Source organism: Heptranchias perlo, chromosome 6, assembly GCF_035084215.1.
Source record: "Heptranchias perlo isolate sHepPer1 chromosome 6, sHepPer1.hap1, whole genome shotgun sequence".
NCBI lineage: Eukaryota > Metazoa > Chordata > Chondrichthyes > Hexanchiformes > Hexanchidae > Heptranchias > Heptranchias perlo.
In genome coordinates this window covers 2,192,001-2,208,585 of record NC_090330.1, presented here as the reverse complement: position 1 = coordinate 2,208,585, position 16,585 = coordinate 2,192,001, and the positions used below count along the sequence as shown (strand labels likewise).

Genomic DNA, 16,585 nt, shown 5'->3' with positions numbered 1-16,585 from the left:
TCTCCACCCCACCTTCCACCCGCCCCCCCCCCCCCCGCCCCAATTCTTTCCCTCGCTTCCCCCCAGGCTTCTGCCGGAGAGCTCATGGGTCCCGGTACCAGAGGGCACCCCTCGCTCTGCTCTCCCTACAATGCTCAGGCTTGTTTCATTGTTGCTCGGCTCAGTCTAGTTGAATAGCTCAGAAAGAAAATAAAGAATTTGCATTTCTACAGAGCCTTTCACGACCTCAGGACGTCCCAAAGCGCTTTACAGCCAATGAAGTACTTTTGAAGTGTAGTCACTGTTGTAATGTAGGAAACGCGGCAGTCAATCTGCGCACAGCAAGATCCCACAAACAGCAATGTGAAAAAAAACGACTTTTTTAGTGATGTTGGTTGAGGGGTAAATAATGACCAGGACACCGGGGAGAATTCCCCTGCTCTTCTTCGAAATAGTGCCCATGGGATCTTTTACATCCACCTGACAGGGCAGACAGGGTTCGGTTCAACGTCTCATCCGAAAGACGGCACCTCTGACAGTGCAGCACTCCCTCAGTACTGCACTGCACTGGAGCGTCAGGCTAGATTTTGTGCTCAAATCTCAGGAGTGGGATTTAAACCCACAACCTTCTGACTCAGAGACGAGAGAGCTGCCCACTGAGCCAGGACTGACATCTTCAAGCTGCACCTTAAGATGGGACGGGATTTGGTCTGAGGTCATTACATTATCTAATGCAGCCCCAACCATAGTCAGTTAAAGGCTAATGCAATGGGTGCTGACAGATTGTGTTGACTCACTGCTGACCTTTAGCGAGTTTTGGCTCCTCTCCAAGCACTCAATTCCCCAAAATAATCATTGTTTATAATTGAGAAGAATGGAGAAGATACTGACAAGTTTTTCCAATCACTGGCAGGCAAAACCAAACCACTTTACAGTAATGGTGACTCCTGGTTTGAAAAAGTTTCTTCAAACCTCCCCCTTCATTTGTCTGGTCTGTTTCTTGAGATCCTGGGACTTTTGTCTTTAATTTCCCAATCGGGTGGATGTGAAGGATTACGTAGCACGGTCCCAAGGGGGAGCAGGGGTATCTCCCGGTGTTGCGGCCAACTTTCATGCTTCTAAGACAGGCCAGTTTTTTGGTCGCTCATCTTGTTCTGGGATCCTGCCGTGTGCAAATGGGCAGCTGCATGTTTTCAGCAGTTACTGCAATTCAAAGCTGCTTCAGTGGCTGTGAAGCACTTTGAGATATCTTAAAGAGGGATATTTCATGCAAGTCCTTCTCTCTTAACTATCAGGAAAGATTGAGCTGGGTGGGTCTCTTTTCTCTAGAAAAGAGAAGGTTGAGGGATGCTCCTACTCCTGCTCCTATTTTCTATGTTTCTATGTGACCTGATAGAGGTCTTTAAGATTATGAAAGGGTTTGATAGGGTAGACGTGGAGAAGATGTTTCCACTTGTGGGAAAGACCAGAACTAGGGACCATAAATATAAGATAGTCACTAATAAATCCAATAGGGAATTCAGGAGAAACTTGTTTACCCAGAGAGTGGTGAGAATGTGGAACTCGCTCCCACAAGGAGTAGTTGAGGTGAATAGTGTAGATACATTTAAGGGGAAGCTCGATAAACACATGAGGGAGAAAGGAATAGAATGATATGCTGATAGGGTGAGATGAAGTAGGGAGGGAGGAGGCTCGTGTGGAGCATAAACACCGGCATAGACCTGTTGGGCCGAATGGCCTGTTTCTGTGCTGTAAAATTCTGTGTAATTCTATGCAATCTATGTTTACCTTGTTTACTCCTTTTCTCATTTTAAGCACCTTTATAAAATATCATTTAAACTAAATAGATGGAGTTGGAGGGTAAGGAGATAACAGGCTCTCAGATGAGTTGGGTTGCAGGGTAGAAGGTGGTCAGCACAAACCTTTGGAGACTGAAACTCAGGTTTACAAGAACCAGAGACCAGGAAAAAGGGCAGCAATGTCGTGGGAACACCATCACCTCCACGTTCCCCTCCAAGTCACACACCATCCCAACTTGGACATATATCGGCCGTTCCTTCATCGTCGCTGGGTCAAAATCCTGGAACTCGCTCCTAACAGCACTGTGGGAGAACCTTCACCACACGGACTGCAGCGGTTCAAGAAGGCGGCTCACCACCACCTTCTCAAGGGGCAATTAGGGATGGGCAATAAATGCCGGCCTCGCCAGTGATGGCCATATCCCGAGAACAAATGAGAGAAAGAGGGCCTTGAAATGTGCAATATGATGCTGGAACCAGAGGCTATTGTGGCAGTAGAGATGTTCCAAGCCAACACCCCAGATGGGTCCCCACTAGGCCCCACTGCTGCCCCTTTATTGACTTATATTGGTTGCACCTCAGCTGGAGTATTGTGGTCAATTCTGGGCATCACACTTTAGGAAGGATGTCAAGGCCTTACAGAGGGTGTGGAAGAGATTTACTAGAATGGTACCAGGAATGAGAGACATCAGTTATGTGGAGAGACTGGAGAAGCTGGGATTGTTCTCCTTAGAGCAGAGAAAGTTAAGGGGAGATTTAATAGAGGTGTTCAAAATTATGAGGCGTTTTGATAGTGTAGATAGGGAGAAACTGTTTCCACTGACAGGAGGGTCGGTAACCAGAGGACACAGATTTAAGATAATTGTCAAGGGGGGTGGGGGAGGGTGTCGGGGGGAAGATGAGGAAATATTCTTTTACGCAGCGAGTTGTTATGATCTGGAATGCGCTGCCTGAAAGGGCGGTGGAAGTAGATTCAATAATAACCCTCAAAAATGGAATTGAATATAATACTGGAAAAGGAAAAATTTGCAGGGCGATGGGGAAAAGAGCAGAGGGAGTGGGACTAATTGGATAGCTCTTTCAAAGAGCCAGCACAGGCACAATGGGCTGAATGGCCTCCTTCTGTTCTGTATCATTCTATGATTTGTGTTTTTTTTTTCCTTTCCATCAGAAAGTACATCAAATTTGCTTTCAGCTCAAAAGTGTATTAATCCCAGTTCTCCTAAAGGCCAGGAATCAAAACTGCGACCGTGATACAGTCAAAGTAGTGTGGTCGTTATGGTGCTGGACTAGCTACCCAGAAATTCACTAATGTCCTTCAGGGAAACTGCCTCCCCTGCCTGGTCTGGCCTACGTGTGAGTCCTGTCCCACACTATGTGGTTGACTCTCAGTTCCCTCTGAATTGGCCTAGCAAGCCACTGGTGAACTATTAACGTGGGCCTTTCCAGCATCACTCACGTCCTGAGATCAGGGGACTGAAGATGTTAAATCAGCTCCAGAACGCCGGGACACACACTAGCTGATGGCTTCTTCAGCGCTGCCTTTAAACCGAGGACCTGGGGGGCAAGTCTTTGTCTCACTGGTGATCATAAGAAGAGGAGGAGGCCATTCAGCCCCTCAAGCCTGTTCCACCATTCTATTAGATCATGGCTGATCTGTACCTCAACTCCATTTCCCCACCTTTGCTCCATAATCCCTCGATCCCCTTACCTAAGAAAAATCTATCGATTTCAGTCTTGAAAGCTCCAATTGACCCCCAGGGTCCACAGCCTTTTTGGGGAGAGAGTTCCAGATTTCCACTCCCCTTTCTGTGAAAATGTGCTTCCTGATTTCCCTCGTCCTGGTGAAGCTCTCATTTTAAGATTGTGCCCCCTTGTTCTTGATTTCCCCCCCTCCCACCAGAGGAACTAGTTTATCTATGCTATCGAATTTTAACATTTTAAACACCTCGTTCAGATCACCCCTCAACCTTCTAAACTCAAATACATCCCAAATTTATGCAACCTGTCCTCATAATTTAACCCTTCAAGACCCAGTATCATTCTGGTGAATCTGCAGTGCACCCCCTCCAAGGCCAATATATCCTTCCTAAGTTGCCAAAATCAGAGCTGTGTACAGCTGAAGGATAATTTCCTCCCCTTATCAACGGGATTAGACAAAGTCAACATGGATTTATGAAAGGGAAATCATGTTTGACAAACCTACTGAAGTTTTCTGAGGATGTAACTGGTAGAATAGATAAGGGAGAACCAGTGGATGTGGTTTATTTGGATTTTCAGAAGGCCTTTGATGAAGTCCCACATAAGAGGTTAGTGTGCAAAATTAAAGCACATGGGATTGGGGGTAATATACTGGCATGGATTGAAAATTGGTTAACAGACAGGAAACAGAGAGTAGGAATAAATGGGTCTTTTTCAGGGTGGCAGGCGGTGACTAGTGGGGTACCGCAGGGATCAGTGCTTGGGCCCCAGCTATTCACAATATATATCAATGATTTGGATGAGGGAACTAAATGTAACATTTCCAAGTTTGCTGACGACACAAAACTAGGTGGGATCATGAGTCGTGAGGAGGATGCAAAGAGGCCTCAAGGCGATTTAGACAAGTTGAGTGAGTGGGCAAATACATGGCAGATGCAGCATAATGTGGATAAATGTGAAGTTATCCACTTCGGAAGGAAAAACAGAAAGGCAGAGTATTATTTAAATGGTGATAGATTGGGAAATGTTGATGTACAAAGGGACCTGGGTGTCCTTGTACACCAGTCACTGAAAGCAAACATGCAGGTGCAGCAAGCAGTTAGGAAGGCAAATGGTATGTTGGGGTAGGACATTTAGGACTGAGATGAGGAGAAATTTCTTCACTCAGAGGGTGGTGAACCTGTGGAATTCTCTACTACAGAAGGCTGTGGAGGCCAAGTCACTGAATATATTTAAGATGGAGCTAGATAGATTTCTAGACACAAAAGGCATCAAGGGATATGGGGAGAGAGCGGGAATATAGTATTGAGATAGAGGATCAGCCATGATCACATTGAACGGCGGAGCAGGCTCGAAGGGCCGAATGGCCTAATCCTGCTCCTATTTTCTATGTTTCTTTGTATTCCAGTTCCCTTGGGATAAAGGCCAACATTCCATTAGCTTCTTTGATTGCTTTTTGTACCTGTGCACTAGCTTGTCGTGATTTGTGTACCTGGACAGCCAATTCCCTATGCTCCTCCACAGCTCCTAAGCATTCGCCATTAAGAAAATATTCTGATTTGTCTTTCTTGGATCCAAAGTGTATGACCTCACATTGAACTTCCATCTGCCACAGTTTTGCCCACTCACATAATCTGTCTGGGTCCCTTTGTAACTTCCTGCTCCCATCTTCACAATTTACTGTGCCTCCTGACTTAGTGTCATCTGCAAGCTTGAATAGACAACTTTCCATTCCTTCATCCAAGTCATTAATAAATATGAAAAGTTGAGGCCCCAGAACAGATCCCTAGGGATCACCACTTGTCAAATCCCACCAATCAGAAAACGAACCCTTATCTCTATCTCCTCCCTGCCAACCAATTACCAACCTGGGGGAGAGGGGAGGTTTGACTATCCGAAGTCCTGGGGGAGAGGGGAGGTTTGACTATCCGAAGTCCTGGGGGAGAGGGGAGGTTTGACTATCTGAGTTCCATTTGTCTGCCCGCTCCTGTGTATTATGGATCACCACTCATGAAATTTTCTCCCATTCAGTTTCCACCATATTTCAATCCCCTTGTCTCTCTAATGCTGTCCCACCTCTTCCCACTGCCTCAAAAACTACCTCTGCAACCAGGCATTGGTCATTTCCTCCAATTCTCCTCCTGCTCCTGTTTAGTGTCCATTTCTCTTCTGGGTGAATCCCCTTGGGGCATTTACTATGTTAAAGGTGCTATTCAAGTGGAGGTCATCATTACGACTGCCTGAATGACCTTGAGTTTTACCTGTAGTTCTCTTCCCCCCTCCCTCTTCAGATTTATAAAGGGAGGGACTTCTCGGCCTGTTGTGACATAGGGTCCCCACCTGAAACATTAATTTGTCTTCTCTCTTTCAGATGCTGACAGACGAGGGTTGCCAACTCTGGTTGGATGTATTCCTGGAGGTATCATCACATGACCCACTGTCACCAAGCGCCGCGCCCCGCCCCCACACTCCCGCCCGATACGTCCATCCTCTCAGTGCCCCACGGCCAATCGGGAAGTGAACAGACTTTTTATTACCCGATAGGATGATTCTTGATTGTCAGTCTATCAGTCTTTTTTCCAGTATAACTAATAAATAAAAGTGTCCAAAGAAATTTTTTTTTTTTAAAAGCACAATATTTTGTAATGTTCCCATGATTTTTCCCTTGGCTTGCAGCAGTGTCCTGGAGATTAGTCTTTAATCCCTGGAGACTCCAGGGCCAATCCTGGAGGGTCGACAGCCCTGCTGTGCATTCCTGCACCTCTTCTGTTTTTATTTCATGAGACTTTAGTGTCTCCTAATATTGACACATCAACACGACAGTCCTGACACAATGCAACGTGTGCTGTTTATTGAATATGAATCACACCAGTTTTTACAGGTCCAGAGCACCAAATAAATGGCGCCATGTTTCAGCGGTGACAATACTGACCAAACCATGTTTTTTATGGGGGTGGGGGGAGCACTGCAGCTAATGCTTACTGAAAGAATTTTCTTTCCCCGATCAATCCTTGTTGAGGAGGCCAATCGAACATTGGCCAATAAATGAGCAGATCAAATACTGGACATAGTTTATCACCAATCAATGGACATGGTCTGATGATGAGATCAGTGCCTGGTGCTAATGAATGAACACACAGCAACCTCTCGTCAAGCCAAGGGTCAGACAGCCATTCATCAGCATTGACCGTTCTCCGTCTCTTTTCCTGCTCCAATCCGCCCACACCCCCTCCCCCCTTCCCCGGCCTCTCCCGACAAGGCAGCCAAGGTCGGTGAGCGTTGCCACAGGCAAAGGCTGCCCTGTAGTACCTCACCTCAGTGGCTTTTCCTCGTGTGACCGACTGTCACAGCCGAGCTTGACCTTGTCTGTCACCTGAGATACACACACACACACACACACACTTTCCAGCAGGAGAGGGGGTGGAAGTCACTGGACGGCGATCAGGAGCGGGTACCATGGCTTCTTTCTCCCTCGACAGCCCTGGGGCACTGGATCCCAAACCTCTACTGCAGCCGAGGTCTCTTGATTCAGGGGAGATTGGGCAATTGAAGCTGGGAGCTTGCTTTACCTGTACGGTTCGACACCACGCCGGAGAGTGCATTCCACCGAGGACGCCTGCATCATTCTTTGTAAAAGGCACAAACTGCGTTACTTCCACGTCCGTATGGCCTCAGGATCAATCACCAGCTTCAGAAAGGGAGGGCACTTGGGCCAACATAACTGATCTCTGATTTCTCAGTCTTCACCCACAGTAACTCAAAATGTGGTTGATTATATTCACTGGTCTCTTCCACTTTGATGCTGTAATGCGGGACGGGGGGAGCTTGCAATGATCTCAATGCATCACTGATAAACCCCCATACAATCCAATATAAAAGATCAGAGAGTGTAAAAATAGGGCTTTTCTTTTAATATATATATATATATATATAGTATAAAAAGGATGGATTTCAACCTTTTGAGAATGTTTTTTCCTTTTGGTAGCTCTGACCCTGCTGGTCTCCTCCCCTCCTTCAGTTTTTAGCTCCCATCATGAAAGGACTCTCTCTTTCTTCAAGACAACATTTTAGCCCAACATGAAACAGAAGAACACCCCCTCGGTGTTGCCCTCTCTCCAGTGAATCACCCCAGTTCCAGGACTGATCTTGTTTCTCTCCCCCTACTGTCAGAGAAACTGGGAATTTGTTCGATCTGACTTTAGTACAAAGGCTGTTGATCATAACTGCCCAAAGATCAGTGATGGCTGCCCCCCCCCCATATTACAGCCCAAGGGTCTGTAATGGCTGCCCCCCCATATTACAGCCCAAGGGTCTGTAATGGCTGCCCCCCGCATATTACAGCCCAAGGGTCTGTAATGGCTGCCCCAGCCATATTACAGCCCACGTTCCTGTAATGGCTGCCCCAGCCATATTACAGCCCACGTTCCTGTAATGGCTGCCCCAGCCATATTACAGCCCACGTTCCTGTAATGGCTGTCTCCCCCCATATTGCAGCCCAAGGATTTGTAATGGTTGCCCCCCCCCCATATTATAGCCCAAGGATTTGTAATGGTTGCCCCCCCATATTATAGCTCCAGTTCCTGTAATGACTGTCCCCTCTGATATTACAGCCCAAGTTCCTGTAATGGCTGTCTTCCCTCCAATATTACAGCCCAAGTTCCTGTAAAGGCTGCCCCCCCCACTCCGTGTTACAGCTCATGTATCTGTAATGCTACACCCTGCCTCCCTGGGGAAAAGTCGACTATTTACTGTTCATTTACAAATGTTAAGTTGCAAACAAAGGAGAAACCTGGACCCTCTCTAACCCACCCGCCGATAAACCTGAGCCCACACAGGGATCAGCCACGGCAAGTGCTCGGAACCCATTCATATCCGAGAAATACACAGAGTCAGGTTGTGTCTTCTAAAGACAAGAAGCAAATTACCCTTTGGGACTTGTGATTCAAGGCTTTCACAATCACTGGAATAACCTGCATACAATGGAACAGGAGTAGGCCATTCAGCCCCTCGAGCCTGTTCGCTCGACAACAGGGGACAGCTAAAACAACTGGGCTAATTTGAACGTTTACTCCCTTTCAGAGGGAGGAAGGGAAAAATGCACTCAAGAAACCCGCTGGTCCACTTGCCAACTAGCCCGATGTCCAATCTATTGGTCCAAGGGGATTCTTCCATTTTTTTTTCTCCTCCTTCTTCGTCAAGTTGGAGCCATTCACCCGAGGATTTTATCGAAACGTTCCATGGATTGGTGCATTCCCCGGAATTGGAGTTTTGGGGGAGGGGAGCGGGGATGGGGGAAGGAGGAGGTGACAAAAAGGGGGCAAGATTATTCCAGTCCCAGACTGTAGTTGATGCCTTGAACCAGTCCGATGATCACAGGTTGCCAAGCAACTAAATAACGTAGCCAATCGAGCAGCTGGCCGTACATGACGTGTGGTCTCTCCCAGCTTGGAGAGGGATACGTTAAGGAAAGTGCACAGTTGAAACAGGCGATGGAAGTGAAAGGGGAACCCTTACATCACCGACTTCCTGAATCTGTAAAGCGCACACAGTGATCTATTTAAAGCATTGTGTTCAGTGGGCTGACCAAGTCAATGCCTCGAGACGTCAAGCTTGTTTGACATTTTCCATATTTAGATATACAGCAGATAGAAACGCCTTAAAACAAGTTGGAGTGCATGTCCAGCTCTCTTCAAATCGGTGACCTTACACTGACTAAGGTTTGCATGGAAAAACGGACCACAGCAGCATGTGACCCCAAAACACCAGGTAAGAATATCATGATCACACTAAAGAAAGAAATAAATTGGAATTATTCAGTCACATGGGCCTTGGTCCAGAGCAGTTTGGATGGTTATGACAGGAAATAAATAAATCTGACATTTCCCTGTAATAAGTGATGATGCAGTTTAGAAGCAGAATTTCCTGTACCTGCGCCAGGGCTACTGGCTCTCCCAGGTGCAGTGAGTACAGGAAGATTCAGTGGGGATGAGCACTGCCCATAAGGAAACCCCCCCCCCCACCAGCAGCTTTCTGTACATGGGCTATGGAAGGAGATTGAATGGGTGGGTAGAGTCTGTGACAGGGGAGTGTGGATATGGGCTGAGGCGGGGGGAGATTACATGGGTGGGTAGAGTCCATGATGGGGAGAGTGTACATGGGCTGTGGAAGGAGATTACATGGGTGGGTAGAGTCCATGATGGGGAGAGTGTACATGGGCTGTGGAAGGAGATTGAATGGGTGGGTAGAGTCCGTGATAGGGGAGAGTGTACTTGGGCTGTGGAAGGAGATTGAATGGGTGGGGAGAGTCTGTGATAGGGGAGAGTGTTCATGGGCTGTGGGGGGAGATTAAATGGGTGGGTAGAGTCCGTGATAGGGGAGAGAGTACATGGGCTGTGGAAGGAGATTGAATGGGTGGGGAGAGTCAGTGATAGGGGAGAGAGTACATGGGCTGTGGAAGGGGATTAAATGGGTGGGTAGAGTCTGTGATAGGGGAGAGTGTACATGGGCTGTGGAAGGAGATTGAATGGGTGGGGAGAGTCAGTGATAGGGGAGAGAGTACATGGGCTGTGGGGGGAGATTAAATGGGTGGGTAGAGTCCGTGATAGGGGAGAGTGTACATGGGCTGTGGGGGGAGATTAAATGGGTGGGTAGAGTCCGTGATAGGGGAGAGAGTACATGGGCTGTGGAAGGAGATTGAATGGGTGGTGCAGATTGGAGATGGGTTGTGGAAGCGGTGGATTCGATTTGCTGAATGACCATTTCTCATTGTGTGTTTTCTCACCTTGCCCTCATGCCTTCCAGTGTCCCCGACAGGACCAGGTGACCCAACCAACCCAGTCTCTTTGTCTGCCGCAAATAAAATCTTGAAGAGATGTCCTTAACTCTGGCAACATAGCCTTGGACAACATAGCCTGAGATAGAGGATCAGCCATGATCATACTGAATGGCAGAGCAGGCTCGAAGGGCCGAATGGCCTACTCCGGCTCCTACTTTCTATGTTTCTTTGGCAGAACAGTGAGCCCCACGACACAAGGTCCCTGCAGAGAAGCATCTCAAGTCCGCTCTGGGTTTGTCAAGCTCACAACAGAGACAGACACTGCGGGGCCCTGGTGTCATGAACCCAGGTCCTACCATGTACACTGCACTATCTTTTCAATCGATAGAATATTAAAATTCTTCTATATGCACACACTTCCTATCCAACTTTCTCTCGTCACTTTTATGTCAACATTTAACATTAGGCAAACACTTGGAACAGAAATCCTGTATGTAAACATTCGGGATCCTTGGCTTTATAAACAGAGGCATAAGGTACAAAAGCAAGGAGGTTATGCCAAACCTTTATAAAACATTGGTTAGGTCTCAGCTGGAGTATTGTGTTCAATTCTGGGCACTGCATTTTAGGAAGGATGTCAAGGCCTTAAGAGGGTGCAGAAGAGATTACCTGGAATGGTACCGGGGATGAGGGACTCCAGTATGTGGAGAGACTGGAGAAGCTGGGATTGTTCTCCTTAGAGCAGAGAAGGTTAAGGGGAGATTTGACAGAGGTGTTCAAAATCATGAACGGCTTTGATAGAGTAAATAAGGAGATACTGTTTACAGTGGCAGAAGAGTCGGTAACCAGAGGACACAGATTTAAGGTGATCGGCAAAAGAGCCAGAGGCGACATGAGGAAATTTATTTTTTAAACACAGCGAATTGTAATGGTTGTTATGATCTGGAATGCGCTGCCTGAAAGGGCGGTGGAAGGAGATTCAATAATAACTTTCAAAAGGGAATTAGATAAATACTTGAAGGGGAAAAATTTACAGGGCTGTGGGGAAAAAGCAGGGGAGTGGGACTAATTGGGCAGCTCTTTCAAATGGCAGGCACAGGCACGATGGGCCGAATGGGCTCCTTTTGTGCTGTAAGATTCTATGTAAACAGTGGTACATAACTATGTAGTTGCAGGCTCTGGTCAGTAGGCAGCACTGTGGAACGTTTCTGAAGTCTCCCTTCCAACACTGCTGCCAGTTTACTTAAAAGAAACATCATGTACTGACTTTGCACAACTTACTAGTTAAAATAAACTATTTCACTCTTCTTCCAGATGAAACACCACTGCCCTGACTAAAAATAGATACAACCTCTGCTCAGGTCCTCTCTAAATCGGCTCCTGCAGTGAGTAACTGTCTTCCTTCCCCAGGAAGCACCGTTCTCCTGACTGATGCTCGCACGATAATCAGGAACACTCTGTGCGCGCGTGGGGGATGACGTCCTACCTTCCCCAGGCTGCACTTACACCCGCAACAACCCCACCCCACTGGATACAGCAAAGGCTATGGCCCCCGACAACATCCCGGCTGTAGTGCTGAAGACTTGTGCTCCAGAACTAGCTGCGCCTCTAGCCAAGATGTTCCAGTACAGCTACAACACTGGCATCTACCCGACAATGTGGAAAATTGCCCAGGTATGTCCTGTCCACAAAAAGCAGGACAAATCCAATCCGGCCAATTACCGCCCCGTCAGTCTACTCTCAATCATCAGCAAAGTGATGGAAGGTGTCGTCGACAGTGCTATCAAGCGGCACTTACTCACCAATAACCTGCTCACCGATGCTCAGTTTGGGTTCCGCCAGGACCACTCGGCTCCAGACCTCATTACAGCCTTGGTCCAAACATGGACAAAAGAGCTGAATTCCAGAGGTGAGGTGAGAGTGACTGCCCTTGACATTAAGGCAGCATTTGACTGAACGTGGCACCAAGGAGCCCTAGTAAAATTGAAGTCATTGGGAACTACACACGGACTGCAGAGGTTCAAGGCGGCGGCTCACCACCACCTTCTCAAGGGCAATTAGGGATGGGCAATAAATGCCGGCCTCGCCAGCGACGCCCACATCCCATGAACGAATTTTTAAAAAATCAAGGGGAAAACTCTCCACCAGCTGGAGTCGTACCTAACACAAAGGAAGATAGTAGTGGTTGTTGGAGGCCAATCATCTCAGCCCCAGGGCTTTGCTACAGGAGTTCCTCAGGGCAGTGTCCTAGGCCCAACCATCTTCAGCTGCTTCATCAATGACCTTCCCTCCATCATAAGGTCAGAAATGGGGATGTTCGCTGACGAGCACACAGCATTCAGTGAGCGGTTTACCCGAACTGCTTTGCAGTAACCGTACACTACAGACTTTACTACAACATCGATTAGGGGAAATTTCCACACCCATTCTAGGACAAACAGTTCGGAAAAAAAAGCGTGGGAACGGACAGCAGGATTTCCCCACTCGGCCTCCAACTACTCCTTCCGGGTCCAAAGGGCAGGTCTGGGGACACCATAACCTGCGAAATCCTGGTTCCTGGAAGCTAGTACGCCCAGCGAGATGACCTAGCCTGCCCTTCCCCCATTTGTGCCCAGGGCTGATGTTCCCTGGGTAACAATGAACATCACTGATTACATCTGCAACACAGGAGAGGAAGGAAGGGTTCCCTCCCCAAAACGGGGCACAGAGGAAGGGTCCCTCCCCAAAACGGGGCACAGGATAAACTGGGCAATTACAGAGAAGTGATGGCTGGGAGCGTTCTTGCAAGGCTGCACATTTTATACGACGGGCCTGGGTGCAGTGAATTCAAGAGCTCCAGGAGGAGTCAGGCTCGAGGGGCCGTATGGCCTATTCCTGCTCCTATGTGAGTTCTGAAGGGAGCCCGAGATGCTGATTATTTTCTACAGAGACTTCACGTTCCAGTGAACCTCTGGTGGTATTGCTCAGGGTGAGTTGCAGCGGAAGCCGGCGAGAGACGTGGTGAGATACAGTGAAATAGACTGAATGCGATCAAGTTTTCTTGATCAGTTGTTGGAAATTCTGAGCCAATCTGAAAAAATATGGGTTTTTATGCTAGACCACACGCCATTGGGCAGATATTTAATATATTATTTCAGTTGATTTCCTGCCCCCCCCTCGCGGATAGCAGCCTGGGGCACTGTGCTAATGATTAGTTGCGGAGACAGAGCTGCGTTTATCCTGGGCCTGTCCCTTTAAGGCCACTGCTCTGGTACACCCTTTGGGGCAGCATTCTAAATAAGCACTTGCTGAGAGGGCAATTAATCAAGAATGTTTCTGCAGACTGGCGTCTGCTTGTAAATCCCTGGTTCCTTACATTGGGGAGAACCCAGGAAATCAAGGTCAGAAAATCGAGCAGTCTATACTTGCGACATTTTGAGGTGTAGATGGATCTGAACATGGTCCAAACATGGACAAAAGAGCTGAATTCCAGAGGTGAGGATAGAGTGACTGCCCTTGACATCAAGGTCTACAAAAAGCAGGACAAATCCAATCCAGCCAATTACTGAGTGTGGCACCAAGGAGCCCTAGTAAAATTGAAATCAATAGGAATCGGGGGGAAACTCTCCAGTGGCCGGAGTCATACCTAGCACAAGGGAAGATGGTAGTGGTTGTTGGAGGCCAATCATCTCAGCCCCAGGACATTGCTGCAGGAGTTCCTCAGGGCAGTGTCCTAGGCCCAACCATCTTCAGCTGCTTCATCAATGACCTTCCCTCTATCAAAAAGTCAGAAATGGGGATGTTCGCTGATGATTGCACAGTGTTCAGTTTCATTCGCAACCCCTCAGATAATGAAGCAGTTCATGCCCGCATGCAGCAAGACTCAGACAACATCCAGGCTTGGGCTGATAAGTGGCAAGTAACATTTGTGTCAGACAAGTGCCAGGCAATGGCCATCTCTAACAAGAGAGAGTCTAACCACCTCCCCATGACAATCAACGGCATTACCATCGACAAATCCCCCACCATCAACATCCTGGGGGTCACCATTGACTAGAAACTTAACTGGACCAGCCATATAAATACTGAGGCTGCAAGAGCAGGTCAGAGGCTGGGTATTCTGCGACGAGTGACTCATCTCCTGACTCCCCAAAGCCTTTCCACTATCTACAAGGCACAAGTCAGGAGTGTGATGGAATACTCTCCACTTGCCTGGATGAGTGCAGCTCCAACAAAGTCAAGAAGCTCAACACCATCCAGGACAAAGCAGCCCGCTTGATTGGTACCCCATCCACCACCCTAAACATTCACTCCCTCACCACCGGCGCACTGTGGCTGCAGTGTACACCATCCACAGGATGCACTGCAGCAACTCGCCAAGGCTTCTTCGACAGCACCTCCCAAACCCGCGACCTCTACCACCTAGAAGGACAAGGGCAGCAGGCACATGGGAACACCACCTGCACGTTCCCTTCCAAGTCACACGCCATCCCGACTTGGAAATATATCGCCGTTCCTTCATCGTCGCTGGGTCAAAATCCTGGAACTCCCTTCCTAACAGCACTGTGGGAGAACCTTCACCACACGGACTGCAGCGGTTCAAGAAGGCAGCTCACCACCACCTTCTCAAGGGCAATTAGGGATGGGCAATAAATGCTGGCCTTGCCAGCGATGCCCACATCCCATGAACAAATTTAAAAAAAAATTGGTTACAGGTCTGTTTTTGTTGGCCTCTCCCTGGAGGTGGTGGTGATGGGGGTGGGGGAGTGAGTCCAGTAAAGATTTGGGTGAGCGTGTATGGGTCTGATGGCCTTTTCTCGCCCTGAGCTGAACCTGTGTATTAGTATTTTGCTGTCATTACAAAGGCGAGGAGGAGGAAAATGCCGATCACCCCTTCTCAGCACAGCGTCCCCCTCCACCGCCCCGAAACTGCAATCCACAGGAAGATGCAAACAAACAACTGGGACAAATCACCTTCATTACCATGCAACCAAAACCACAAAGATGGTCTAGTACGCCATATTGCCACTCCAGTGGTAAGGGCACTCTGCCCACAAATTGGTGCTGAGATCTCCAGGTGAGTCCACCAACAATCCAATATCGTGCAAAAAGGAGCACTAATAAAGGAAAGACTTGCATTTATATAGCGCCTGTCACCACCTCACGACCTTCATAATTACTCCTGGGTATTCATTCTATTTATCAAACGCACAACATTCCAACTCCTCGATGAGTTTCCAGCTTGTTGCTCACTGCTGGGTATTGAACCCCTCAATTACATTCCAACCTGTATTTCATTCTCAGGTATTCATTATTCCATATATAAACCATCTCTTAGATTCCAGCTATAACTCACTCCTGGGTGTGCATTATTAATCTAAAGGGGGGAAAAAAAAGCACAAATTTACACTTGTACAGCACCTTTTACAACCGTAGGACGTCCCAAAGCTCTTTACAGCCAATGAAGCACTTTCGAAGTGTAGTTACCGTTGTAATGTAGGAAACACTGCATTCGATTTGCACATAGCAAGGTCCCACAAACAGCAATGAAATAAATGACCAAATCATCTGTTCTAGGCGTTGGTTGAGGGATAAATATTGGCCAGGACACCAGAACTCTCCTGCTCTTCTTTGACAAGCCAGAAGCTATGGGAGTATATCGCCAGATCTTTGATTTTATCTGGGCTGTGTCCTCCGGGTAAGGGTGGATGAGAGACTTGATGCACCTATCTCTCCAAAGAGGAGTGAGGCAGAGTTGTCCATTGTCACTCATTCAATTTGATGCCTTCATCAATGATGGCATTGGAGTGTTTGTTCCAGGCATTACTAGAAGTAATGGGTGTCAGCCGTGGCTCAGTGGGTAGCACTCTCACCTTTGAGTCAGGAGGTCGTGGGTTCAAGTCCCACTCCTGAGACTTGAGCACAGGATCCAGGCTGACACTCCCAGTGCAGTACTGAGGGAGTGCTGCACTGTCGGAGGTGCCGTCTTTTGGATGAGACATTAGACCGAAGCCACGTCTGCCCTCTCAGGTGGATGTAAAAGATCCCATGACACTATTTCGAAGAAGAGCAGGGGAGTTGTCCTGGGTGTCAATATTTATCCCTCAACCAACATCACTAAAAACAAATTATCTGGTCATTATCTCATTGCTGTTTGTGGGATCTTGCTGTGTGCAAATTGGCTGCCGCATTTTCCTACATTACAACAGTGACGACACTTCAAAAGTAGTCCATTGGCTGTAAAGCACTTCAGGATGTCTTGAGGTCGAGGAAGGCACTGTATAAATGCAAGTCTTTCCTCACTACTGCACGGGGTCCAATGCACTTTGCAACCATTGCTTGCTGATCTCAC

The 16,585-nt window shown here is 47.8% G+C and overlaps 1 protein-coding gene and 1 long non-coding RNA gene across 2 annotated transcripts in view; one reads left to right on the top strand and one right to left on the bottom strand.

Moving 5' to 3' along the window:
• Positions 1 to 6,308: 6,308 nt before the first annotated feature.
• LOC137322667 (E3 ubiquitin ligase Rnf121) overlaps positions 6,309 to 16,585 on the bottom strand; it is a 45,980-nt gene continuing 35,703 nt past the window's right edge. Inside the window, exon 9 of the mRNA XM_067985592.1 lies at positions 6,309 to 8,923. Within this exon, the coding sequence (XP_067841693.1) occupies positions 8,803 to 8,923 (121 nt within the window). The 3' untranslated portion in view covers positions 6,309 to 8,802. The remainder of the gene's footprint in view (positions 8,924 to 16,585) is intronic.
• On the top strand, positions 9,063 to 10,670 carry LOC137322668 (uncharacterized). Its single transcript, XR_010963206.1, has 2 exons — positions 9,063 to 9,245; positions 10,281 to 10,670. It is a non-coding gene; the product is annotated as an uncharacterized lncRNA (long non-coding RNA).